Source organism: Lates calcarifer, linkage group LG9 (assembly GCF_001640805.2).
Source record: "Lates calcarifer isolate ASB-BC8 linkage group LG9, TLL_Latcal_v3, whole genome shotgun sequence".
Taxonomy (NCBI): Eukaryota; Metazoa; Chordata; class Actinopteri; family Centropomidae; genus Lates; species Lates calcarifer.
This window is the reverse complement of record NC_066841.1, coordinates 18,906,885-18,933,963: the sequence shown is the minus strand read 5'-3', so window position 1 is coordinate 18,933,963 and position 27,079 is coordinate 18,906,885. Positions and strand designations below refer to the sequence as shown.

The window sequence follows — 27,079 nt, the reverse complement described above, 5'->3', positions numbered from 1 at the left end:
AACATTCTCTTATTCCTGCTTCCAAAATAAGAGGATGTGCTGCACTCTGATTAATATTTTCTACTACATTTGTATTCATATTTCCTAATGAGCTCAGTTTTGCAATGTGTTCCTATCTAGACAGTTAACATATCAACAAATTTCTTTGAGGGTTTTTGAATTTGGCTGAATCTGAAACTTTGTACAGTTCTGTTAACAGCAAAATGTGCTAGATTTGAGAACTGCGTCGATTTTAAGTAAGTCCTATTTTAAACGGTTAAGTGCACATCAATTTGTACGTCAGACTGCCTTGGCAATCCAACCACAACCTCATCAAAGAAACCAGCAGACAAAACATGGCTGTTATGGGAGGATTTGCTGTGGCAGAGAGGTAGTAATTAATACATGTTAATGACCGTTTTTAGTGCGTCTAGGCCCCCGGGGGTGTCTGAACATTATATGAATCATTCTCATCACTTCTGGATCTGCTCTAGCGGTTCTGAGATTTCAACATTAACTCAGTGTAGAAACAACTGGTTAAGAAATTAAGAGAAAATCAACTATTTTGGTAAATGAGTAATCCTTTATCATTTTCCTTATCATACCTGATTTAAATAGAACATTTGGGGGTTTTTGATTGTTGGTCAAAATAGACTTGATGTGGATTTACCAGATGCTGTTTTTGTCATAAAAATATAGTTTGGATGGCCTATTCCCATCGTGCAGGAGAGGAATACTCATAGTGCTTACACAGTCCAACAGCTCCCCCACCAGGCTATCATGCTGCATTACAAGTACAACTTAGTCACTGTCAGTGACCAATGCGATGACCAGGTAGACTATTTATTTAACAAGTCATCTGTTGGACAGTTTATATTACTGCCATAGAGAGTAACATGCAGTCTTACCTGCGGCTGGTCTTTTTCCCTCGCTCTTCCTCACTGGGCTCCGTCATTTTCTCTGTGCCTTTTTCTTTCTTTAGCTTTTTACTGATGAGCTCTCTCATCTTCTCTTTCTTATCTGAGTCATATTCTTCATCTTCTTCCATGTCGTCTTCAACATCATCATCGGCCTCATCATCGTCCGTCTGCAAGAAAACATTGAAACTCACAATCAGATAAAAGTGACTCTGGGGGCGAAAGAGATGGAATTTTTCATCTTAACATTATTATTGTCTGACTTACATCAGCTGCATCTCCAGATGTCCCTTTCTTTTTCTTCCTTTTAAAGCACAAGAAATATTTAAAAATTAAATCAAGGATTATATAATTATTAATTATTTAGTTATTATACATACTTATCAACTGCTGGAACAGAGCTCAGCCTTGGATCATCTTTCAGGAGGTCATGGCTGCTTTTGCTTTTTCCCTTCAATGTCTGAAGACACATAAAAAAATAGAGTGAGCCATTTTATTTTTATACATTTTTGCAGGATGACCACCGCTCCACCCAGTCAACTTCTCTTATTTAAAGGTGCTGGAAGCATCAAAAAGTTCAAAAAAAAAGGATAGAAAAAGATCTCTGCACACTGAGATCCATGCAGTGAGTTTTTGTTCTGTCTGACCTTCATCAGAGCATGTTCTGAAAGCTCACAAATAAAGTGAAAACACTGTATGGATCTAAGTATGCAGGGATCTTTTTCGATCATTTTTATACATTTTGCAACACACCAAGTCCAATGCAATCTCAATTACCACTCTTAAGTACACTAGTTAGTTGCACATTCTTAAAGATTGTGGTGCAGTATGTAGAGTATACTTACTTATTAGTATTACTGCCCAACTATACCTATCAAAGGTAGCTGACACATGCTTATAATTATTCTTCTTGCCTAAGAGATTTACACATCACTATCACCAGATCTTTGAACCCAGCAGAATGTATTATGACTTGCTGATATTATGACTTGGTGGAAAATATAAACTGAACCCAAAATAATGGCTAAACTTTACAATGACCAGATAACTGACTTTTATTGCCTGTGACACATATGAGACTGAATCAGTGATGATATTACTCAGGCACTCGCTATGGTTGCGTTGTGTGACTTACTGGCATGAAGGGTCAATGGCAGAGGTGGCCACATTTTAATGGTCTGTCTGACACAGACAAGTTTTGTAATTCAGTACCTGACTGACTTGATTCACCATCTCCTCTTCCTCTTCAGCTTCTTCTCCAAATGACAACAGACTGAAGTTCCTGCAGGAATCACAACACTGTTATTACTGAAGCATAACAACACTGCTTACACAAAAAATACATTAAGCCGAGGGCATAGAAGTTTATTTTCATCGTGTACGTTAAGTCCAATTAAAATACACATTCTATTAAAACATGTGTATAAGTTCACTGCCAAATAACTATTCAGTCCATCAGTTATCAGAGTGACAGAAAGGCCTGCACCAGATTCCATGTGAATTACAGGAAGAAGCTTGAATGATTAGTGAATAGTATTCCAAATAATAATCACAATATGGCAGATAATGATACATATTTTCTACTGAAAAAGAATGTTTTTGGCCAAAGCACTCTGTTGCTTGTTGTTAGAGTATATGTGGGTGCCTTGGGTGGCTGTTGATGATTACAATGTTTCTGACATCCACATATCTATGCAGTAGATGAAACAGGAAAATTAAAAATGAGAAGAACCTTCAGTATAAAGATTTAGTTTCAGTCAAAAAAAGGTGAAGTCTCAGAACTCACTTTGTGGCTTTGGACTGTGATTTCTTTCCCTCCTCTTTGTCTTTTTCCTTTTTGCCTTTCTTTATTTCACGGGGTACAATGTCATCAAAGGGAGAGTGAAGCACCTGGGAAAGACAACACGTTTTTGCGACAACGTTTAAAACACAGACTAAAAAAGTAAGACTTTGTTAAGTGAAAAAGAAGAACAGCAAGAAAATACCTCCGCGATTCTTATTTTGTGGGGATTCAGAGGTCTTTCCTCTCCATCACATTCAACGTCGGCTAATCTGAGCATATTATAAACTGTGTCTCCTGTGACCTGCATTGGGAAATGTTAAAAAAGACTGATGGTCAGTAATTAACAACCTTACAAACCTGGTGAAAGATGCATAACATATATTTTGCTGGGGACAGACTTTACGCATAGAAAACATTTATGCAAAGATTTACCTTGGCGAATATAGTGTGTTTGTTGTTGAGCTCATCTGCGCGTCCCAAGGTGAAGAAAAACTGACTGCCATTATCATGTGGCCCAGCATTTGCCATGGCAACCAAACCTCTTCGATTGAAGCGCAATCTGGAGTGAAATTCATCCTGAAAGTTTAAAAAACACACAGGTATTCCACTGTACATTTTTAAGAGAGCCAATTGCAATGTCAGCTACATTCTCTTGATTTTTGATTGATTGCTCATGGGGATTGGTATGTTAACATGTCCTGAGAGTGATTCATACCAATGACTGTCAGCTTTAACATTTATCACATAAAGAAGTAGTCTGACCTTGAATGGCCGGCCATAGATGGACTCTCCACCTGTCCCTGTCCCAGTGGGATCTCCACCTTGAACAATGAATTCAGGCACCACTCTGTGAAATATTGTGCCGTCATAGTAACCTACAGGACAGAGAAATATCGGAGGAAAGGGTAAACCATTTAAATTTTTCAGGCCTGTAATTTTAAGAAAGTTTCCTCTGTAGAAGTGCCTGAGGTCCTTCATTTAGCAGTAACTGCACAGCGGGTCATTATTCTGCAGGCAAGGATAAAAGTCAACATACACAATAATGACTATTAATAAACCAGAATTATAAATAAACGTAATAAATTAAGTTGAGTTTAAAGTAAAAAAAAAAAAAAAAGCTAAATACCTTTCCATTAAACTTATGGACCTGTTAAATAAACCTTAACTGACAAATACTGTTAAAAGTGAAAAAAATCAATGTTATATATTTATTTAGAGAAATTAATAGATGGATAAACAGCAGCCTCAGAGAGGTCTGTTGTTACTGATACACATTAAGTTGAGCATAATAAGTTAAGCATATAAAGACAACATTTGGTTAGAAGGGCTTAAAAGAGACAGTTTAATGAAAATGGACTTTTCTTACCTTCCATGCATAGCTGCACAAAGTTCCTGCATGCTTTAGGAGCCTCCTTGGACCACAACTCAATGTCAATATCACCTGCCGAGGTCTTCAACAGGACCTGAGAAAAGATCAAAACTTTTGAACAGGTAATCAGTAATCACCACCCCTTTACCTGAAGCCTGCAAGGCAAATAAACTACAACTCTAACATTTAATCTAAAAGTAGTGATTTTATTATAATGGCAACTGTAGTCGTGTGTAAAATATCACACTGCTGCATTTTACGCAACGAAGCTAAACATACTCAACGTTATGGACCCTAACATTAAAGTACATGTTGAAGGCTTGGTAAAAATGCACACAAAGGAAAAATACGAAAGTTAAAATTGCAAAAAGTCGTGCTCACCTTTCCGTTTGTTGGAGGCTCTTGAATGTAAATATTGCTCATTTTGCCGCCAAGCTTGTGTTTTAGGTTAATGCACGAAAATTATGGTATTTACACTGACACTTGTAGATAATGAAAATATAAAACGGTAGATAACGTTTGTTAAATTAACCTGCTTTTCAGGTAACACATTTCATACTTTACTGTCTACAGCCATATTGGCTATACATATGAGCTTATTGTTTACTTCCGAGGACATGGGGGGTTCCTAATAAAAACATAATTCATATTTTTATTTCTCCACAACAGTTAACATTTAAACCATTCACTTTCTTTTGTTATAGTTTTACCAAATGTTTTGAACACAGGGATATTGATTTGCAAAGATGTCGCTAACTGAAAAAATCAAAGGAATGTTGCAAACTCCGCTACAGTTGGCTTTTGGTTTGACCCAAGTGTTCCACGACAAATGACCCTCAGAAACAGCTAAGTACTTTTGTTCCACTACAGCTAAGTCAGTTAAAATCTGATAGACATTCTTTTAAAGCCTTAGATAGAAAAAAATAAAGCAGACATGATTGGTTAGTTGTAAGAAATTATGGTAGGACATTAAGGAAAAAAACTGCTAGAAAACTAGTAAAAGAAAATTCTGAGGTTCAGGCGCCGGGCGGAAGTACCGTAATTGGAAAGGACAGTGCGGAAGATTTGCAGCAATGGCGGAGTCTGAAAACAATGTGGAATTAAAACGAAAAGCAGATGAAACTCAGGATGGAGATGGAAATGGGGAAGATGATGAATGGGTCGGACCTATGCCAAGCGAAGCCACAAAAGCCAAGAAAAGGAAAGGTCGGTTTCTTGTAATTACCGAGCCACATTTCGTTTATCTGCGACTCCCGCTAAACGAAGCTAAGTAATGCTAACTGGAGTCCCGCTAACTTTTGGATGATTTTGTTTTGTGTTTCTCAGTTTTGGAATATGAACGTGTCTACCTGGACAATCTACCATCAGCTGCCATGTATGAAAGGAGTTACATGCACAGAGACGTTATCACACACATAGTATGCTCCAAGTAAGTGATTCTTCACCATAAACGTTGTGGTGGAAGCAGTACTCAGATCCTTTACTTAACTAAAAGTAGGAATTTGACAGTTTAAACATATTCAAGTTCAAGAAAAAGTCCTGCATTCAACATGTTACTCGAATAAAAGTATAAATGTATCATCAGCAAAATGTATGGAAAGTAACAAAAGTAAAGGTAATGCAGGGATACTCCTTTCAGAAGGTTTTACCTTTAATAATATACTGTAGAATTGGATATTATTCCTTAATGTAGTAATTTCTCAGTGTGTAGCCAGTTTTAGGTACTTTATACATTAGTTTAACATTAAAGCACTGCGTCATGTTTTATAGACTCTTCATATGTTGTACATCTTGAAAAGTAATTACCAACTAAAGCTGTCAAATAAATGTAGCTGAGTAAAAAGGTCAACATTTCTCTCTAAAATTGTCATTTATCAATATCACCAAATATACAATCTGAATCAGTAGCTTTTTAGGCTAATCTAGTCTTTGTGTTCATACCACTGCCCCAGAGAGATACCAAAAGAACAATCTGACATGGTGAGACTTACCCATGATAAATCTATAGACGGGCAGCAGCATTCACGAAAGAGAAATTTGAAACATCAAAATATCCTCACAGTAACACACATAAAGAGGGAGGGTAAAAGTCAAGTAAGTTTTATTCATGAAGCCCAACATCACAAATTTGCCCCAAAGAGCTTCACAAGGTTTTTGTTTCTGATCAAAGTCAAATCCCCTCTTTTCAGGACAGACTTCATTATCACGGCCAGTCAGGACGGCCATGTCAAATTCTGGAAGAAGAAAGAGGACGAGGGGATAGAGTTTGTCAAACACTTTCGGAGTCATCTCGGTATGAATTGAATAGATCACAATCTCTTTTCAACCATCTACATGGAAATGGACTAAGAGGGAAGACATGTTGGTTACCCTCTGTTGTTGTTTAGAGTTACATTACACTGTATATCCAAATATAACATGCATTGTATCATACCATACAGTGAGTCCTGACATTGTTCTTGTATTATCTGCAGGTGTGATAGAAAGCATTGCAGTCAGTGCTGAAGGGGCGCTTTTCTGTTCTGTTGGTGATGATCAGGCCATGAAAGTATTTGATGTTGTCAACTTTGACATGATCAATATGCTGAAGTTGGGGTGAGTATAAATGACAAAATAAGTGTACTTCTGGATGAACAATATGACAAAGATGTAGTTAAACTCTTTCCCAGTGTAATATGATATTTTTTGCTCCTCTCTGTGTAGCTTTCATCCAGGCCAGTGTGAGTGGATCTATAATCCCGGGGATGCCATTTCCACAGTGGCCTGCTCAGAAAAATCCACAGGAAAGATCTTTGTCTATGATGGACGGGGAAGCAACGAGCCCCTCCACGTCTTTGACAAAATGCACTCATCACCACTGTCCCAAATCTGCCTGAATCCCAAATTTAGAGTCATCGTTTCAGCTGACAAAGCAGGAATGCTGGAATACTGGACTGGCCTCCCAAGTGAATTCAAATTCCCCAAACATGTGCATTGGGAATACAAAACAGATACAGACTTGTATGAATTTGCAAAACACAAAACCTATCCCACCAGCCTGGCATTTTCTCCTGATGGGAAGAAAATGGCAACCATCGCCTCTGACAGGAAAGTCAGGATCTTCCGCTTCCTAACAGGAAAACTGATGAGAGTGTTTGATGAATCGTTAACGGTAAGTTCTCACACGTGTTTCAGCCCGGATCTTAACTCATGTGTTGAAATCACATGCATTTCACACCTGCCTTGTATGTTAGATGTTCACAGAGTTGCAGCAGATGAGGCAGCAGCTGCCTGACATGGAGTTTGGGAGACGAATGGCAGTGGAGAGAGAGCTGGAGAAGGTGGATGGCATCCGGTTGACAAATATCATCTTTGATGAGACCGGCCACTTTGTGCTCTATGGGACCATGCTGGGCATTAAGGTCATCAATGTGGAAACCAACAGGTACGTTCATATGAAGGTAGAAAAAGTCAGTGTGCTTGAATGTTTTCCCCCAGGAAATTGTTTACCCGTCCAGCCCGGCGATATGGCCAACAATGTTATCACAATAAGAATTTTCATATCAGTCGAAATGTCAAATCATTAATTCAAGTTTAAAGGCCGATTTTTGCTCCTGAGTGAAAGAAAACAGAAGGTTAACTGCAGTTCTATCACCAAGCCCTTCCCAAATAACAGCCATTCTAATTAAATGTGTGGCATTTGCAGTGTGTAACACCACCACTGTTGTTTTTCTTTTAATGTGTGTTTGTGTGTGTCTGTGTGTGTGTGTGTGTGTGTGTGTGTCTGTGTGTGTGTGTGTGGACCGCTGAACTTTGAACTGAACTGTTGTTCAAAATTAGTTTGATCTGTTGTGTTTTTATGTATTTTATGTTTTTCTTGTTGCAAAGTGCAACTGAGTAATAATGATATGAATAATAGCAACAATCATCATTATGATCATCACCATCATTATTTGTTGGGCAAAGTTGCAAAGGCAACAGATTTAAAGCAATAATAAAAGCAAATGACAAAACCTCCAGGTAAATAAAATATATCAAACTGAATAAGGAACTGGAGAAAATAAATAAACTCAAGTAAAATCAGGGAAAGAAACTAACTGTAAGCAGACAGCAACATGAGTCCACACGCAGACGCGCAAAAGATTTTTTGAAATGCATATTTGACTTCTCAGTAATTTTCCTATCCTTTAAAATTATGGTATGTCAGGTTACATCAAGAACAGCACCTAATTTTGTCAAATTAGTCTTTCTGGCCAAAGCTTGCCTGCATGGTGATCATTGTGTTCCTGTGTACAGAATGAAAAGTGAAAGGAAGAAAATAAATTTGGATGAAAGAATAACAGATTAGGTTGACAGGTCTTTTTTTCTTTGGAATATACAGTATTTTTTTCTTGAAGTCTATGATCTGTCTATCCCACTATCTTGATGTGAAAAACCTAGTCAAGGTCAAATGTAAAGTAAAATCTTCTGGATCTATTTCTCAGATGTGTTCGGATCCTTGGGAAGCTGGAGAACATCCGTGTGGTCCAGCTGAGTTTGTTCCAGGGGATTGCAAAGGCCATGCAAGTAGCCCCCACTGTGGAGATGAAGGCATCTGACAACCCTGCCTTAGAGAACGTAGAGCCCGACCCCACCATATTCTGCACTGCATTTAAGAAGAACCGCTTTTACATGGTGAGATGACACGACATTCGGTTCAAGATGATACAGCTACTTTTTTTTTTTTTTTTTTCCTTTTAGCATCCATGCTAATGCGTCTCTTTTCTTCACGTAAGTTCTCAAAAAGAGAACCAGAGGATACAAAGAGCGCTGACTCAGACAGAGACATCTTTAACGAGAAGCCTTCGAAGGAGGAGGTGATGGCTGCGACGCAGGCCGAGGGCCCCAAGAGAGTGTCTGACAGTGCCATCATCCACACCACCATGGGAGACATCCACATCAAGCTCTTCCCTGTAGAGTAAGTTTCCAGCATGGACGTGATGGCTTTGTTCAGAAGTCCTCTTTACATTTTACATGATGTAAACAGAACTTTGTTCTTTTGTTTTTAGATGCCCCAAAACTGTGGAGAACTTCTGTGTTCACAGCAGGAATGGCTACTATAATGGCCATGTATTCCACAGAGTAATCAAGGTAAGTTTTTTTTTTTTTTTTTTTTAATCTGATTCATGAGGCAAGACATAATCAGAGATATGACCTTACATTGTCCGCTGTGTCTAAATCTTTTGTCTCCCTCATGCTCAGGGCTTTATGATTCAGACGGGAGACCCCACAGGCACGGGCATGGGAGGAGAGAGCATCTGGGGAGGAGAGTTTGAGGACGAATTCCACGCCACGCTGAGACACGACCGCCCGTACACGCTCAGTATGGCAAACGCAGGCCCCGGCACCAACGGCTCACAGTTCTTCATCACTGTTGTTCCCACTGTAAGTTGCCTTTAGAAAATAGAAAACCCAGCTAAAGCCCCTATAAGACATATATTTCATTAATGTCCTGGCTGTTACACCTCAGCCACAGGTTTAAATAAGTCCTCGAGACAGTATTCAGATGAAGAAACCAGCAATGTTACAGATTCTGTGTTGTTAATTGTGAATTCAATTGCTTCATGTTTTCTTTTCCGCAGCCTTGGCTTGACAACAAGCACACTGTGTTTGGAAGGTGTACAAAAGGCATGGAAGCTGTCCAGAGGATCTCCAATGTCAAAGTTAACCCCAAGACTGACAAACCGTACGAAGACATCAGCATCATCAACATCACCATTAAATGATCCTATGTCTTTATCTTGTCCTGTACAGTGATGTATTTTTTTTTTTACTACATTAATTCATTAAAGAATGCTTTGTGATTGTAGTAAGAAAGATTTGTTTGCAGTAGAATCATAATCGAGAGTTTTCAGTCGCTTTCTAAGTCTGAACAGCTTGTAGATGTCAAAGCAGCTGAATTCAATGCCAAAGAAAGAAAAAGCTGTCAGCCAGACAAATAAGGTCAATTAGTTTATTTGACAGCATCACATTATGAATAATTTACAAAAGCCATTATCAAGTCCACTGGTAACAAAGGTTTTTTCGATGCGCATTGTGCTTCTACGTTTCAAAAACAAATGAAAAATGTTTTCACAAACTATGTGGAAAGGCTTTTCACACGTGCATTTTTTTATTTGTATTTTTATACATAGGTACAAGTAGTAAACATTACATAGCAATGAATAAAGATTAAATGAAACTCAAATGATGGTTCCTCAATAATAAGACATGTGTCAGTGTTAGGTTCAATGTTTCACAAAGTTTCACATTACATTACTGAAGGCTGTAGATTAAAGGTGTACCATCTCGTAAGCACTCCAGACAAACAGGATCTGTGTGAGATGTTTAAATAGGAATATTTTCACAAGACTTTTTTTAGTTGTTTTTTTTTTTGCGGTGAGTTAAATACTCATCGTCTACTAAGAAACAGCAGATAGTTCATTTGTTTCCAAATGAAAACTGGTAGTGAGGCAGCAGACAAGTGCATTTGACATATTCTGCGTGCAAGACACTCCACAAAACGGAGGCAGTATCGGTGCATAAAAACGGATTTTCTCACACAGCCCCGCGTCAAAGTGATGTCCTCGTTCTTGCTCATAAATAAATTCAGTAAACAGTTTTCTCTGTAACAGTAAACACTACATTCAAACCAAAACTCCATTGGTGCGCCATTTCAAGACCAGCTGTGGCATTAAATAGGTTCACACACTTAAAAAAAAAAAAAACATGTTGCACACATAACTTAAAGACCCCATGATACACCGACTGCTATTGCTTACATTAGATGATAAGGCCAAGTGAGAGCTCAGCCCAAATCTGAACAACTGACCATCAGTTTGAAGCCACTGGAGGTCCTCTGGGTTCATTTTAAACATAGAGAACATTTCTGTCCCATCTCACTCACCTGCCAATACACTGGGTTTAACTAAAAGGGCATTGTAGTTATTCCTCAGGATTATTGGAAGTCTAATGAATCAACGCAAGGTACGTAGGTAAGTGATGCTGTGATTACAATACAGACTACTCTGCATTTAATTCAAATTACTGTCACATATGGTGGTGGCCATGGTAAGAACTGTGAGATAGAGAATACAGATACAATCCACTCTGCAAGGGCACAAGGAGCATTTCTAACATTTGACTGGATCTACGTCGATGAGCTACAGATGCCAGATAAACAGCTTATCTCTTGAAAGGGTTAGAAGGAAGAAAAACTAAAGTAACCAATGTGTTATACCATGTAAGCTGCCTTAGAAATGAAGCAGGATGGAAGCCTGTAGTCATAATTCAGGTTTTAGGCCCAGTAAGTGTATTTCTTGGGAGGGTGGTGTAAGCGGTAGGACAGTTGTTTGTTTCCACGTTCCCATTAAATGAGCGTAGCGAGAGTATTTACATCTTTGTTTTCTTTGCCCACAGCGGTGCACAAAGAGGGAAAGATGATGAGAGAAGGCTTAAAGCCGCAGTGGCGTCTTAAAAGTTAATACTTGGAAGTAACAGAACTGATGAAGAGAGCTCAGAGGCTGGGGTTTGGGTTCAGTCGTTAGGAGAGAGTCAGTAAGGAGAGGGAGGTGACATTTAGGCTACGTCCAGGACACCGGCGGCCACCAGCTGTCTGGAGAGCCAATCCAAACCCTCGTGGAGGCCCATCCCGCTGCGGGCATCACAGCCCTGAATGTGCCAGCTCCTCCCACAGCACAGCTTGTGTAGGCTCAGCAGCTCTGTCATCTCCTCCACAGAGACAGCGCCAGGAACATCCTGCACAGCAAACAACATGCAAACTGGTGACCAACTCTGTCTCTGAGCTCAGAAAAGGATATGCTTTACAGAAATTCACTGGGAATTAGTATTTCTCTGTTCCATGTGATATCACTCTGGTACCTGTTTGTTTGCAAAGATGAGCAACAAGGCATCTCTCAGCTCCTTCTCTGTCAGTAGTTTGGCCAGCTCACTGTGAGCCTCCATCAGTCTGTCTCTGTGGCAGCTGTCAATCACAAACACCACCGCTGCGCACATACAAGAGTTAGAGAGAAATTCATCTTTAACTAACCACAGGTTTTAACCAGCATCCAGTGATACAAACCATTCAGTCCTTGAATTTTAAAATATGATGCTGCAAAACTGTCAAGAGAAGAGTAAAAGGAAAAAAAAAAGGAGAAAACATCTACACAAGATCTACTTGATTCAACCCCATTCATTTTGACCGATCACTTCTTTAAAAAGTGACCTAAATTAATTAGAAATATAAGATACAAAATATTTTTTTTCATGAAGTATTTAGTAGATACATCTTTGGCAGAAAGTACAGCCTTGGTGAATACTTTTTAAGGACATCATACAGTCTAAGATAGTATACTTCTGATATGCATGGAATAAATAAATACAAAACAGCTTCAGATGGTGCACTTTAACAGGGATATCTTCCTACAGGGGCTCTAGATAGTGATGACTGAGTCTGAAACTGCAGCAACTAAAATCTCATAATACAGAAACAGTCTGTTCTAACTAGGTATCCACCTGTCCACATCTCTCTGAGTCAGTAAACATATTAATATCACTCGCTGAAATGTGCCAGTTCAGTTTCAAGTACAACATCTCACTGCATTTACATATTGTTGTATAACTAATATGCTGCAATAAAAAAAAACTAATTTAACTGACAGGGGAGAATTTATAAGTCCATCAAAATGTGTCTCGAGTCAACAGGGATCTTATCTCTGTGCTCTAAATGCAGCACAGTATGTTGAAAATGTCAGTCTAAGAGACTAGACAATATGTTTAAAGTGTGTAAAGTGCAGACAATACCTTGAGTGTTCAGATAATAGTGTTTCCAGAGGGGTCTGAGCTTATGTTTTCCACCCACATCCCAGATGGTGAACTTCAAGTTCTTATATTCAACTGTCTCCACATTGAAACCTTAAAAAATAAACAGCTTCATTAAGGACAATACTAAACATTTTGTGTCTTAGATTAGTGATTATACTGCAAATGCACTTACCAATAGTTGGGATGGGCTGCATGAACTCATCTTGTTTCAGCTTGAAGAGGATGGTGGTTTTTCCAGCTCCATCAAGTCCAAGGGTCACAACACGGATCTCCATCTTTGGACCAATGTGGACCCGGTTGTCCTGAAAACACAACACATTTTGCCTGGGTTGTTACATATTGGAACTCAAACTCAAGCCCTTTACATTTTACATGACTTCTTGGCTGATAAATGCAAATGTCCAGGGATGACTCTGAGAGAGGACAGTGTGTACCTTAGTGAAGGTGACAGGGATGCCAGCATCCAGCTGAATGTGATCTGCCAGCTCAGTGAACTGGTGCTGCTGCTTCTGTAAGGTCTCCAGCAAACAGTTGATCTCCTGCTTTGCCAGCACAACTCTGCAGTCATCCTACAACAGAAAAGAACCATCACTGTGCTATGTGTGTGCATCAGCCCGAGGCTGTACACTCTCAAAAAGCACCAGTTTATTCACTGAACTCTGTGTTTATCATGCCTCTTACCTGCTGAAGTGTTTTCTCACAGTGCAGGCAGGCGGTGGAGACCTGAGACAGCAGGATGGTCATGTCCTCCTGCTGCTGCCTCAGCCAGATCAGCCTCTCCCTGACATGAGCGTCCACCACGCTCAGGGCCATCTCCTCCTGCCGACACAGAGTCTCGTGGAGGTCTGCGAAGTAAGCTCGGACACAGGAGCGTGCACTCTCTGCTGTGCCAGGGACCTGACGGGGTGGGACACACGGAGGAGACATTAATGCTAGAAGACAAGCAACAATAAATCATGTTTCAGAAAGAGGTCCCGTGTCATATCTTACATGTTCAGTGTGTGCCATGCCAACTCCATCCTCTACTATTTGCTCCCCGCCTTCTATTTGCTGCACAATGCCCACCAGCTTCCTCGAATACTCGGACACCTCGTCTGTGAAGGTACGGATGCAGTGGGCCATGTCCAAAATGGATGCCCGGATCTGATTAGCTTCAGTCTCAAGAACAGCGTGCTGAAAAGAAAGTTGGGGAGAACATGAGGATCCCTTTGGATGAGGATATCTAATATTAAATTGGGTACTACAGCATGTTTTTATACCTTATGTCCCTGGTGCTTGCCATACTCCTTACACACACAGCACATCAGAGGCCCAGACTGACAGGCCTCTTCCAGGCAGACAAACTCGATGGCGTGGACCTGATGCTGTGGGCACAGGGTCTTCTCATGAGGCTTGTCAGCCAGCGGCACCCGGCGGTGTTTGGCCAGAGTGCGAGTGGAGTGGGTGAGCTGGGAGCACTCAGCACACAGATGGGTGGCACACACAGTGCAGTACATGGAAGCTGTGTGGCTCTCGTCCTCGTCGCATCGTATTATGCACTGAGAGAAAAGAAGAATTGTGAATGACAGGTGAAGCAGGTGTGAGCGCCAAATGGCTTTCAGAGCCTTTTGTAAAACGGAGTGAAATGGCAGTTTTCCTTACCTCTCCCATGCCTTTCAGAGCATCCTCCGCCATCCCCGACTGGTTGGTCGCTCCATTCTGGAGTCGCTCCAACAGTTCAAGCAGAGCAAAGTTCTTCTTCAGGCCCCAAACCCCAGAGTCCCCTAAACAGATATAAAAAACTAAGTTATGATTTCCAACCTGAATACAGAAAAAGGGACCAGTCAGAAAAGGTACTGAAATGTTTTCTCTAAGAATTTAGTCATTTTGATTTTTTTTTCTGAGCGGAACCGCTTAATGTCCACTGTGCAATATAATTCAATCTAAAGTAGTAACACCACCTGCAGCATATTCTACATATTCTCATCAAACTGATGATTATAAGCTTAATTTCTGTCTGGACTGCAGAGTTTCATTCTTCAGTGATACATGAAAAGCCTCTAAAACTGTGTTCGTATCACCACGACTCATGTGGCTTTAACTGTCAAATGTTATTTTCATTAAACCAGGATAATCTAGGCACCTTTTTTTTTTTTTTTTTTTTTTTAAATCAACTTTGGTTGGCTGTTTCTATTTTCAGAAGTAGCTGCAGTTTCTACTCTGTAACTTTGCCATGAGACCAAAGGTTGAGAAACCTGCAGATCCCTCTAAGTTGTTCTAAGGTTCTTTGCTGGTTCTGGGATTTTGGTGAACCTTGCTGCTTTGAAATCTGACAGCTTCTGTGGGAAGATGAGTTGAGGAAAGATGCACTAAAAATCTTCCCAACTCGCTCCAGGTACACAGCTGTGTATCAGACTGTAGTTCTCTGGTGACATTATCCTTTTCATTGTGCCTGTATACCTCTGTACATACTGTATCTCTGTAATGCTAATGGCTTGTCTGGTTTCTACACAGCAAAGCTGGTCAACATTAGACTTGACCTCTCACCACTATATTAAATCAGCAGGTCAAGATGACCCAATTCAAAATGAAAGATGCATAAAAATGTAGATATTTCAGACAGGACATGAATTATTGTTCAGGTTACTATGGTAACAGAAATTCTCTTTCTCACCCAGCTCAGTGACCTGTCTGTCGAAGGGGCAGCGTACCGCTCTGCCATGGAGGGGCAACCGGGTGAGACAATCATGGCACACTGTGTGACCACAGAGCAAAAGACGAGGCACCTTGTCCCCCTGAAGAGAGAAGACGTCCTCACACACACCACACTCCAGCACCTGTTAACAAATACAAAACGATTAAATTCCAGAAAACTCACAGTGTGTGTGTGTCAGTCACTGCTATAGAGACAACTCTGAAATCAGGGGGAATATTTATTTCACAAATATTACATGGAAAAGAAAATTATGGTGAAGCAAGGAGACCGATTAGTCGATAATATCCTGAGTGCATCCATTGTGAGCTTTGTTAAACTGGTTTACTCTGAGGGAATTCACTAATATCATGGTGTTGTAAGACCTCTGAAGTCACCTTGACTGTGCGTCTAGCTCTTGGCCTATCAGCATCTTTAAAAAACAGCAAGTCACTATTTTAAGAGAAGCAGGTTCTAACTTGCAGGCATAGTGTGCAGCGACTTTTGAAACTGATCACGTTACTGTGAGGAGCTGCAGCGAACCACAGTTTGTGCAGACGCCAACTAGCGATGGTAAAACCCCCAACACTGTTAGCGTGTCGCAGGCTCAAATAGCAGCTATACCATTTAGCATAATTCTAACTAAGTTACTTTTGTAACAAATGAGCAGTAATCCTCTTATGATGCATTTTTTTTTACACACAGCTCTGATCCAGTGTGGAGGAGTGTTTGGCATCCACCGCCACCAACGCCAACGCAGCAGCATTCACCCAAAATCAGAAGCCACGAAGGCAGCCTGCTGTCGACCCTTTGTACCAAAAACAACACATAGCCATTGCCAATAACATCTAGATGTGGATTTTAGTGACAACATTACAACCTTGACCGTGTTTCCACTGGCTCCCCTCCCGTATCGGATGCAAGGCTCCATCGTCGCTACGGCGCCCTGCTTGTTTATTCCTGCTGCAGCAGCGGCCATTCTTGGACGACAGCGCAGAGGAGTGCGAGAGGACAATCCCACAAAAACTTCCGGTTTCGCGCTGTAAACTCTATTAGCATGTAATTCCGTTCTTTCGTCCATTTTCCAGTAAATATACAAGAAACGTCACTATATAATGACATATTTTGGATTTTGATATGATATGGATAGTATAACAGAAACAGAAATTTAGCGGAATACATTGCGATTTCAACAAATTTCTTATTCAATGCGCATGCGCAATCAAACTATAAACGCGTATAAAAATCAAGCAGGCGCCGTCAAACGTTAAAATGACCTGCGTTATTTTAAAAAAAAATCATAAGTTTCAACATTCAAACACACCATTAGCATAAAAAAGACAAAAATACTGAACGAATACATAATATTAAATAATTGTGTAATAAAAACATTAACTATTGAGGACTAATCAAAACCTTTCTGAGGTATCACGTAGTTGTAATGCATTTTCACAGCTAATAGAGCCCTACTTTTTCCAACAGTACCAAATAATATTTAAATATATAAATGAATTGAATAATATTGTTTAGAGTCTAATCTGTCTAATGTGAAAATGTACTCATTGTTGCTGACTACAAGTCCCATAATACGGCACGGTTTGTCTTATGGTGGTGACGTATTCTTGGCGCGCCTCGTCTTTCTCAAGTAGGAGAGTTGACGCTCATAGCTGTTGTTTCAACGGTAGGTGCATGTTTTTATTCTGTTTTGATTAAACCGTCTTTTGGTTTGGTGATCAGTTTCGGGTGTGATGTTCAAATGTTGTATTTGAAGAGGAGGTCCAAATGAATCATCCCCGTTTTCATTCTGGGCGGGTAGCTCACTGAGCATTACAACTTTATTTATGCATGATTTTCTTGTGTGTGATTTAATGTATCTTACTCATTCTCATTCGTTCTAACCATTCACCCGCTCTCAGGTATCCGTCACTGATGTCTCAACAACCACAACAAACTGTGCCCTCCGCCCCAGACTCCCCTGCGCTGGTGGTCACCTCCAATGTGCAAAAATATGCGATTAAGAAGAAAAAAGTCCTCAGTGCTGAAGAAACTGAGCTGTTTGAACTAACCCAGGCTGCAGGCATCACTGTTGACCAAGAGGTCTTTAAGTAAGTGTACCAATAACCATTAGAAAACTGACTGTAGTGTATATGGAGGACAAAACAGGAAGAAACACTGTTTCTGTTTGACACGCTCCTCTTCTTCTCCTCTAAGGATCATAGTGGATCTTTTGAAGATGAATGTGGCTCCTCAAGCAGTCTTCCAGACTCTGAAGGCAATGTGTGCAGGCCAGAGAGTGGCTGAAAGCTGTGGCGGAGAGTCTTCTGCTGCCGTCCCACACCACCAGCATCACCACAGCACCTACAGAGGCCAGAGGTTAGTGTCTGAAGACGGGATGGCAGCATAAACTGTGACAAGTAAATAACTAGACTACAGCTGGGAAGGCTAGTTTTAGCACTCACACAGGTCTTTGTCCTTATTGTGGCAGATTAGACCTCTGCTCAGATTGAAGATGAGGTAGATGAGGTTATGCTGGCAACTGCATGGCCCTGATCCAGGACTGTATATCACATATCACAGCTGTTTTAATATAAACAAACTGTGCACATGGATGGATAGGATTCCTAGAGGGACAGACCTTTTTATTAACCAGACACATCGCTTTTTATCTCAACCAGACTCAATTGAAAAAAAAAATCATTTAAGCAGAACAGGGGATGCCTTGGGATGAGATGCCTCCGTCTGTTAGTTTGTTAGTTACCGTGTGGTACATTTACTTCAATAAATGATCCGAATACTTCCACACTGAAGTCGCAAAATAACGTAAGTCAACTAACTGATGGAGGCAGTGGTATTCCAGCAGCTCCTGTGTTCTGCTCAAAAAAAAAAACTAGTTTTTGTCAATGGAGTCTGGTAGCGATTGCCGAGTACGCTGTTCTTGACCAATAATGCACTGGTTCCAAAGATTTTTGTCCTTATCAATCATTTATATGATAGAACGAGGTCCAGGTTTTGAAATACCAGAGTTATCATTTCAGTTGTCACAGAACAGGCTATTTATTTGGCATATTTTCCACTGGACATTCTGGCCAATTATATTTTCATCTGCCGGACAACAACGCATGATACCGGCCAAAAGCCAGCATATGCCAGCTAATGTAAACTCTGATTGGCATGTAAGAGCATAAATTAATTAATGAACACATCACATGTCAATATTCCACCTAAAGGGAATATCAAACCTGAAGCCTGATTTGTCATCACTGGATGATTTCAAAGGTCAGCCAGGTTATGGGTCATTATACTTTTTCCATATGTGTACAACAGACTTATTTCATTAAAGATATTTTAATATGTGACAACAGGAAAAGCACAAATGGAACTAATAACAGCACAGCAACAGCTTAGTTAGTGATAGATTATGTAGAATACCAATGCCCTCTCACAGGTAAAATGAAATGGAGTCCAGTCAGTATTAATGTTATTAATTACATCTGTGCTTACATCTGCTCTGCTCAAATGTCGCGTCCATATCGTCATATTGTCCTGACTCTTTTTAGGAGCTCTTGAGTTGGAAAAACTGTAAATCTAAGTTGGAGATATCAGGAAATTGTGACAGAACTACATCCATTAACAGACTGTTGGTAGAATGGCTGCAAATGCACCACTGCTGGCAGTAATATTAAAATCAATTCCAGTATTAACACTAATACAGTTAAACCAGATAGCTTTATAGGAGCTATACACCATAATGAGAGGTTTCCCTGTTTCTCATTTTGCTCATATTGCGTGAATTCAGTAAAAGGCTTTGTCCAAAATAACTCCCTATTTACTATATAGTTCATTTTATAAATGTAATATTTCAGTGAAGATGCAAAATTATGATGGTTTGTTAATATCTTACATCTTAATTTATCACTCATTATAGTAAACGAATGACTGATGGAGTTATTTTTCGACAGACAAAATGTCTGCTGGGAAAAATGTTGTATTTTTCCTGCAGTGACGAGGGAAAAACTGCAAGAACATTGACAGTTTTACACTTAACATGTTGGAAATGTAACATTGTGACATGTAACATTTGCATTCATTTCGCAGAATGAATTTACATACCTTGGGGAGCTTCTAAAGCTCCATGCTCCGCTGTAAATAAACCCCTAATGTTTAACACCCAATCAGATAATCCCTGTTGGTTATCTCAAAGTTCCAGAATTGTTTGTGGCTTTGAGAAGAAGGTACACATAATACAAACTATGGCGTTAAATTGACTGAAACATCACTATGTGCTGGAGAGAGTGTGTATGTGGATCCCTCTAAAGCAGAGGCTCCCAGCTTCTTATAACACAGTGCAGACAAGGCCACAACTTACAGAATGTTTTAATGTTGTTTTTTCTGACTGACTTTACTTTACAGTTATTCTTCTCGTGCCCTTTGCTTCTCACTTCCTATAAAAGCATGTGAAATATTCACATTCCTCCACTTAAGTAGCGTACGTACTGTAGTAGAGGTTCTTGTCCTGCACTCTGCACTCACCTAATCCCCCTCACTAACTGAATTCACTCTTCACTCCATAATGAGCGTTTCCACTTAAATGGAGGTGAGTTGAAGACGGGGGGGTTGTACAGTAGATTTCTGATAAGCTGATCTTCACTGTGTGCACATCACGCTGCTCTCTGATTTCCTTTCTGTCCCCCATGAATTCTATTTGTTCTGTCCCTCTTTTTTTCCTGAAGAAGAGGACTCTTTGGTCTCTGGAAAGAGCCCTAAGCCTCCTGCAGCTCCCCCCTCAGCATCTGGCCCCAGAGCCACAAGGGTCAACACTAAGATTGTGGTCTACGGCCCCCAAGACTCTAGCTCTCCTCACTCTCAAGGTCCCCTCATGGTGCACTGTGTCCCACTCCTCCATCTGTCTGCTTGCTTGCCTCTTATTTTATAAAGATATATAAGTGTTCTCTTTGTTTGCCTGTAAGATGAAGCAGGATTGTGCCAAAACTACATGCTGTGCTTTCCCATTTCAAGTGTGCAGAGCGTAAACTATGTGTGCATGTGTGTGCATGTTTGTACATGCATGAGTGTGTGGACAAAAGAGATAGAACGTGACCTTGGGTGTTGTATTGTAAGTGGAATTTTTCTTACTGCATATATGATTTTCTTTTTCAAGTGGCTAGAGAGGTTTTAGAAAAACTCTAAAGTATTGGCTAATGTTATCAGGCTCTGTGCTTCATCACATCCAATTTGAAATTAGATAATGGATACAGCATTAAAGTATCAAGTCTCAGCTTTAATTTGAGAAGGTTTACATTAATATAATAAAATACAGTTCTTTTATATTGCGAGGGTGGTTGGCAACTTGGCTGCTAAATGTTTCTTGGGCAGCTGCTCAGAGCTGATTGAGAGTTTCCTTGTAGATTGAGTTGGAGTTAAGTAAAGAGTCTATCAGAGAGGTATCAAAAGTAGTTTGTTTGCCAAACTCAACAGTTTGGTACTTTCCAAAAAAAAGATAAGAGAAAAAAAAAACAGGTACACACAGGAAAACAAATGAAAAGTGTGTGAACACAGAGTTTTTTTATTTGAAAAAGGTTAAGGTATGAACTGTAATCATATGACGTTCAGTAGAAAAACCCTTGTACTGATAAAACTGGTAGCATCTTTACTAAATTGAACATTGATTTTTTTAAAATCAAAATCAATTTTTGGCCAGAATCTTTACCACAAATATGAAATTGTAAAAATCCTAAAGATTCCCACTTCTGCTCATTAAAGACTGATTGTTGCAGTGTAGTTTTTACTGTAGTAAAGTAGTTAATAGTTAATAGTACTAGTTATTACCAAGCCTGCTTGACATCACATATGTAGATGTGTGTTAGTCCCTCCTTAAGTCTCTAGAGACTGAACTATCACAGTTCACATTTGCTAAAAGCACTTTCTGGTCACTTGTTCTTGCTATAGTCAGGAGTGCAGTGTTGATGCACAGTGCTATTGCAGCCGTGGTTCAGAAAAGGTAAGAGAATTGGAATAATTTTCTCTTATGTAGCCTGTGAAATGCATTTTTTCCATTTAAATCTTTTCCTTGTCATCGCCCTTTACATTTCTGAAAGTGCCGTGTCACTCCTAACGTGTGAAGCCACAATCAGAATAACTCAACATTCACCTCATCCTTTAACTTGGCATTTTTTCTTTATTTTTGTCAGCAGTGCGCAGTAAAGCTGGAGGGAGCCACAGTGAGAAGAGCAGGGAGGCTTCCAGCCAGAGAGTGCAGCGGCAGCCCAGCGCCACTAGGGGGCAGAAGACTAAGAGCTCAGGCAGCAGTAGTTCCTCCTCTCAGATAAACTCCACATAAGACTCAGGTCAATGTGAGACCTTTTGTAAATATGTACTTTTCTTTGCATTTAATTTATCTGTATGGTTTACTGTATAACCAGGTTGGTTCACTTAAACAAAACACAAACAGGTTTTGGTTTTACTTGCCCTGGTTTTTATATAAATGTCCTCCTTATTGCAACGGAGGTGAATGGAAATGTATGACAACACTGAAAAATTAAAAATTGTCTAGGTTATTTAGGATAATCCACACATCTCAATGGACTATTTGTTTCTGGTTCAACATATTTCCAATGAGAACTGTTCGCATATATCTGAAAACCTTGGAAAATAAAATTAAGCTTTGCATGATTAGATGGATACCACCGATGTTAAGTGAGAAAAGTTCTAACAAAACGTATGAAACTCCTGAATGTCTTCTCATTCTTTTTGTGGCAGGTGTTTCTGTAAGTGAGTAAAGCCTTTTGTCTGGTTGCCATGTAACATTTAACATACTTACATTTTTACTGAAAAATGAAAATGTCTCTGTTCAACGTGCAGCTTTTTATATTATGAATATTGTTTAATAAATCCAATAACAATATACTCCACAAATGTGTCTCCCTTTTTAGCATAATGTTGTTAGGGATGACCTATTTTTTTTTTCTCCAAATTCCCAATCTAATACTAGATCTACCCCAGACATGTTTTAATAAAGAAACAATACAAACAGACAATGTGAAAAGGGTTCAATTCAATTCAATTCAATTTTATTTATATAGCGCCATATCACAACAAAAGTCATCTCAAGGCACTTTTCATATAGAGCAGGTCTAGACCATACTCTTTAAAATAGGTATTTACAGAGAGAGACCCAACAGATCCCACCATGAGCAGCACTAGGCGACAGTGGTCAAGAGGCAGAACCTTGAGCAGAACCGGACTCAGGGTGGGCAGCCATCTGCCTCGACCGGGTTCACTTGTAATGATGAACCTACAGAATCATCAGCTGAATCTGCAGCTCTCCTTGACTTTTAGCTCCTATATTGACTTTCAGCTCATTGTTGAGCTGTCTCAGTCGATCTCTGCAGCAGCAGGGAGCTGTTTGCAGTGTTAAAGTTCTAAAAAGCCATCAGTAGTGTTTTTCACATCTGGTTTGTTGTAGGTTGTAGGTCTGGTCTCACAATTGGCTCCTTAAAACCAGTGGTAATGTCACAAAACCCCGATGGTAAACACCCACCCACCACCACCCTCCCACCCTTTCAGCAGATGGATGTAAAAACAGCCGTCTAGTATCAAATTCTCAAACATCCAAGTAAAGTTAACAATAATAATAAGCAAAATACATTTGTGTGGAGAGTGGAGAGGGACTTTAAAATCCTCACTTTTAATCTAAGGTAAAAGGAGGTCAGGGATTTCTGTGGCACTAAAAACTGAGCTGGTAGCCTGCTCATTGATAGTGGAAACCATATTTAAAGTGGATTAGCCATGTCATACCCAATTTTCTTATGAAGGTCAATATTGTCGCTGATACCCATATGGCATCGGTGCATTTTCAATATTTGTATTGTCGTACTGTTTTAAATAACCAAAAGTTTGATTTTCTATCATTTTATGACTTGCTCTTAATCAAAGCTGTTGTGCTCAATATTACATAATCTTTCAACAGCAGGAGGCTAAGAAAGACTGGCTTCGTTCTCTAATGGTTGGCAACAATTACCTGCATCATCTCAGTGCAGTAGTAGTAGGCCTTTCTTCTTTGGCTGGCACTGAATGAGTACAGCTGTTATGTCTTTCTCTTCTTGAATGGCTGATAATATACTCAGAACCTTGAGGAATGCAGGTTACTCTGTGATGGAGATGAAACGCGGATTTTTTTTGTGTCGCTTTCAAGAATGCTCACAGCTATTGATCATACTCTAACTGTCATGGTCTTATGGATTTTTTTTTTCTTTTCTTTTCTGTCCCATCAAAGTGAGAAGCAGTGCACTTTTAAGTGTAATCAGTAGATATACACTCACCGAGCACTGGGTATGACCTCCTTTTGCTCTTGGAACAGCCTCAGTTCTTCGTGGCGTAGATTCCACGAGATATTGAAAACATTCCTTTCAGATTCTCTTCCATGTTGACATGATTGTATCACGTCATTTCTGCAGATTTGTCGGCCGCACATTCATGCTGCCAATGTTTATATTACCACATCCCAAGGGTTTAGTTACTGGATTCAGCCCTGGTGACTTGGGAGGTCATAGTGGTACACAGACCTCACATTTATGAAACCAGTGTGAGATGATGTTAGTAAATTGTGGCCACAAAGGGATAAACATGGTCAACAACAATACTGGCATAGACTTTGGCATTCAAACCATGACTGATTGATATTAAGGGTCAAATGTTCCAAGAAAACAATTCCCATTACCATTATACCAGCACCATCACCGGCCTGGATTGTTGATACAAAGCAGGGTGGGTCCATGGATTCATGCTGTTGATACCAAATTCTGGTCCTACAACCTGCTGCCTCGGTAGAAATCCAGATTCATTTGACCTCACCATTTGTCCTCAGCTGTCCACTTTTGGTAAGCCTGTGTTTTCGTCTGACCTCTCTTATCAACAAGGCATTTCCCTTTACAGAACTGCCACTGGATGTGTTTTGTTTTTGGCACTATTCTGAATAAACTTAGAGGAGAGATCAGGAGATCATCAGTTTCCATGTCACGGTAACAATCATGCCGTGGTCAAAGTCACTGAGATCGCATTTTCTTCTACATTAATGGACGCTTCTGGCTTCTTGTGACTGTCAGATTGGATAATTGCATGAATCAGCAGGTGTACAGGTGTTGTGTGCTTGGTGAGCGTATTTTTGAAAGTTTGGAATTTGATGCTTGTGCCTGTGTCGTTCTGAATTGTTTTATTTCTATCACATGGGGGCAGTAGAATCACACTGCAATTAAGGTTGTCACCCAATGTACCCAAGTCTTTTTTCAGCCTTTTCAAAGATCTGATTGGTATAGTGAATGAAAGTGACTCTTTACATGCATTTTGTATTTTTTTTACTCTGTATATTTCATACAAAGCAGCCACTCATTCACAAACACACTGGTAGTATACCTCAGAGGTGATACAGAGAGAGGGGGGGGGGGGGTGCTCTGTCTGCCTGTGTCTGTGAGGCAGGCTGCAGGGCTTTATGTAGCTGCAGGTCTTTTATGTGGCCGTTTGTCCTGTTTATATGTTCCTGCCTCTCCTCTCCTCTCCTCTGCGCTCTGCATTGATGGCAGCATGCCTGTAATTGATGGCACCATATTGCTGTGGTGTAGCAGGTTTAATGGGGCTTGACAGAGCAAGGGAAAGCAGCATGCAACCAGGGAGGGGAACTTAACCCTTTCGCACACACCCCACCCTCCATCCGTGTCCCTTCCCATTCTCCATTGCCACCCTCGCCTGTTTTCCTGCTCTGCGCGCCCTCCCCCTGCACATCAGTGCATGCAAACTCAAATGAGAATACAAATAGGCCCTCGGTGATTAGCTTGTTTACGATTCCTACTGTTATCAGTGGTCATGGTAATGGCAGTTTGGTTCATGATCAAGGAAGCTCAGACACCCCTCTGACTCCACTTCCGAAAATAAATACTCACCAGCTGTTGGTGCTCTCCACTGTTTTGCTTGGAGGAACCTAAATGTGTTTGACAAAGGTAAACGGCTGGGAATTTATTCCTTCAAACTTGCTGCCAGACTGTAGTTCCTGATGTGGCCTATAGGGGCCAGTGTGGATCCAAGCTACTGATGTGGCCCTCCACACTACCTTGGATTTCCATAGGCATCCTCTCCAGCTTTTTGGATGTGTTTATTTTGTTATGAGGGAATTTCATAGCCAGTGCAGACTCTTCCATTAAATAGGGAGTGTTATCCTTCACTCAGATGCACTGCACATGTGAATTTGTGCTCGCGCATGTACACACTATATGCACCATTAATCAATAGAAACGATGAAATGATGCTATTGTGTGCGAGGCAGGGCGAACGGCACATTGAAGAATGAGCTAGTCAAAGCTGTTGGCAAATCATTAATGTAAGGTGTTGGTCTAAACCAAGTTCTCACACTCTCTCTGTGCAAGCTGTTCCCAGGTGACAAAAAACTGGGGAGAGACACTATTTTAAGAGCCGATATCACACCTCTCTTTCTATTTTTTTTTTTACCCCCATCACTTATATTCCCTCCTGAATCTCCTTCTCTGTGAGAGCACTTGGGTGGGGTGTGGAGGAATATCATCCTGTTTTCCTTCTCTTCTCTCCGTCTTTCCTCCTTCTCTCGGGTATTATCCTTCCCTGTGAACTCTCGGTCCACATTTCTCTCCTAAATTTATAGGCCACTTTTCCTCACTTGTTGTCTCTCTACATTCACTCCCCCTTCTAAACCCGTTACTCTCCATCATCACACCGCCCCCCCCCCCACCCCCCCCCCCCCCACCCCCGCCATCACCCTCCTTGCCAGGCTGGCTGCAGATTGGCTATTTCCTGCACGCGCCCAGTAGAGCCCTTATCAGAGGTAGAGTGCTGATTGTTGGTCTGTCTCTCAGGCTGACTGACAGTTCGGGCTGCGCTGCTGAAATGCCTGATTTGGTCAATGTTTGTCTGTGGGGCCTTATCTCCACACCTTATATTAACTGCCTTGACAGTATGTGCAGGCAGTCTCTCTCCATCTTGTTGCACCCCCAGCCCCACCACCACCTCTTTCCACCCTCTGTCTCTATCTCCATTCACTCTCTATACTCTCTGCTACATACTATAGTCTTTCAACCAGCAGCTCAACATTTTCCTGCTGATCCTCCTCTTCCATCATTCATCCTCTTGTAGCTGGATCAGCATCTTGAACACTATAAATGTCACTTTATTTCGTATTAGTTATTTCTTCCAAACGCACTCATGGAGCTGACATCTTTAATGGGTCAGTTCATCCAAATTACAAAAATACATATATTTCCCACATACTGTTAGTGATACTGTGTCTATCCATGCATATATTTTCAGTTTCATCTCCACCTCTGAGATTTCTGCTGCAGATTAAATACAATGGTGGTGAATTCATTTTTGTTTGTCAAAACATTGACGTGTAACATTTGAAAAATTCACCGCTAACAACCGTTCCTAGAAACAATGACTCTGTTACTCTGGATAATTCAAAGACCTTGTCTTAAATAGTTCTAACTAGAATAACCTGCTGAAGAAACAGTGCTCATCAA

General features: G+C 40.4%; 4 protein-coding genes across 4 annotated transcripts in view; 2 read left to right on the top strand and 2 right to left on the bottom strand.

Moving 5' to 3' along the window:
• Positions 1-4,656, bottom strand: part of cwc27 (CWC27 spliceosome associated cyclophilin) — a 29,413-nt gene extending 24,757 nt beyond the window's left edge. The window contains 10 exon segments of the mRNA XM_018662276.2: positions 888-1,066; positions 1,164-1,200; positions 1,277-1,356; positions 2,109-2,178; positions 2,683-2,786; positions 2,882-2,980; positions 3,112-3,255; positions 3,442-3,554; positions 4,046-4,142; positions 4,430-4,656. Of these exon segments, the coding sequence (XP_018517792.1) occupies positions 888-1,066; positions 1,164-1,200; positions 1,277-1,356; positions 2,109-2,178; positions 2,683-2,786; positions 2,882-2,980; positions 3,112-3,255; positions 3,442-3,554; positions 4,046-4,142; positions 4,430-4,471 (965 nt within the window). The 5' untranslated portion in view covers positions 4,472-4,656.
• Positions 4,657-4,982: 326 nt separating this feature from the next.
• ppwd1 (peptidylprolyl isomerase domain and WD repeat containing 1) lies at positions 4,983-9,875 on the top strand. The gene is made up of 12 exons (XM_051072816.1): positions 4,983-4,989; positions 5,069-5,254; positions 5,375-5,477; positions 6,238-6,341; positions 6,523-6,643; positions 6,752-7,199; positions 7,282-7,472; positions 8,512-8,701; positions 8,803-8,984; positions 9,076-9,157; positions 9,269-9,451; positions 9,649-9,875. Exons 1-12 carry the CDS (start codon positions 4,983-4,985, stop codon positions 9,790-9,792), a joined length of 1,941 nt encoding a protein of 646 aa, XP_050928773.1. The 3' UTR covers positions 9,793-9,875.
• A 130-nt stretch (positions 9,876-10,005) lies between these two features.
• On the bottom strand, positions 10,006-16,750 carry trim23 (tripartite motif containing 23). The gene is made up of 11 exons (XM_018662273.2): positions 16,423-16,750; positions 15,525-15,687; positions 14,513-14,634; positions 14,131-14,409; positions 13,862-14,044; positions 13,553-13,768; positions 13,306-13,440; positions 13,044-13,173; positions 12,851-12,961; positions 11,927-12,051; positions 10,006-11,803 (listed from the first exon to the last, which is right to left on the bottom strand). Exons 1-11 carry the CDS (start codon positions 16,621-16,623, stop codon positions 11,624-11,626), a joined length of 1,845 nt encoding a protein of 614 aa, XP_018517789.1. The 5' UTR covers positions 16,624-16,750; the 3' UTR covers positions 10,006-11,623.
• Positions 16,751-16,877: 127 nt separating this feature from the next.
• Positions 16,878-22,445, top strand: mzt2b (mitotic spindle organizing protein 2B). The gene is given in 6 exon segments (XM_018662280.2): positions 16,878-17,223; positions 17,459-17,647; positions 17,754-17,871; positions 17,873-17,915; positions 20,273-20,410; positions 21,734-22,445. Coding segments are annotated over 5 exon segments (621 nt in total). The 5' UTR covers positions 16,878-17,223; positions 17,459-17,471; the 3' UTR covers positions 21,880-22,445.
• The last annotated feature ends 4,634 nt before the right edge of the window (positions 22,446-27,079 follow it).

Bases quoted from the DNA above. Each gene is read 5' to 3' on its own strand.
- ppwd1 (XM_051072816.1), top strand. The intron at 6,342-6,522 runs GTATGAATTGAA...TATTATCTGCAG, and splicing joins ACACTTTCGGAGTCATCTCG to GTGTGATAGAAAGCATTGCA. The intron at 8,985-9,075 runs GTAAGTTTCCAG...TTTTGTTTTTAG, and splicing joins ATCAAGCTCTTCCCTGTAGA to ATGCCCCAAAACTGTGGAGA.
- trim23 (XM_018662273.2), bottom strand. From the start codon at position 16,623: ATGGACGAAAGAACGGAATTACATGCTAATAGAGTTTACAGCGCGAAA. The intron at 15,688-16,422 runs GTTGTAATGTTG...ATTTGTTAACAG, and splicing joins CCAGTGGAAACACGGTCAAG to GTGCTGGAGTGTGGTGTGTG. The intron at 14,410-14,512 runs GTAAGGAAAACT...CTTTTCTCTCAG, and splicing joins CTCTGAAAGGCATGGGAGAG to TGCATAATACGATGCGACGA.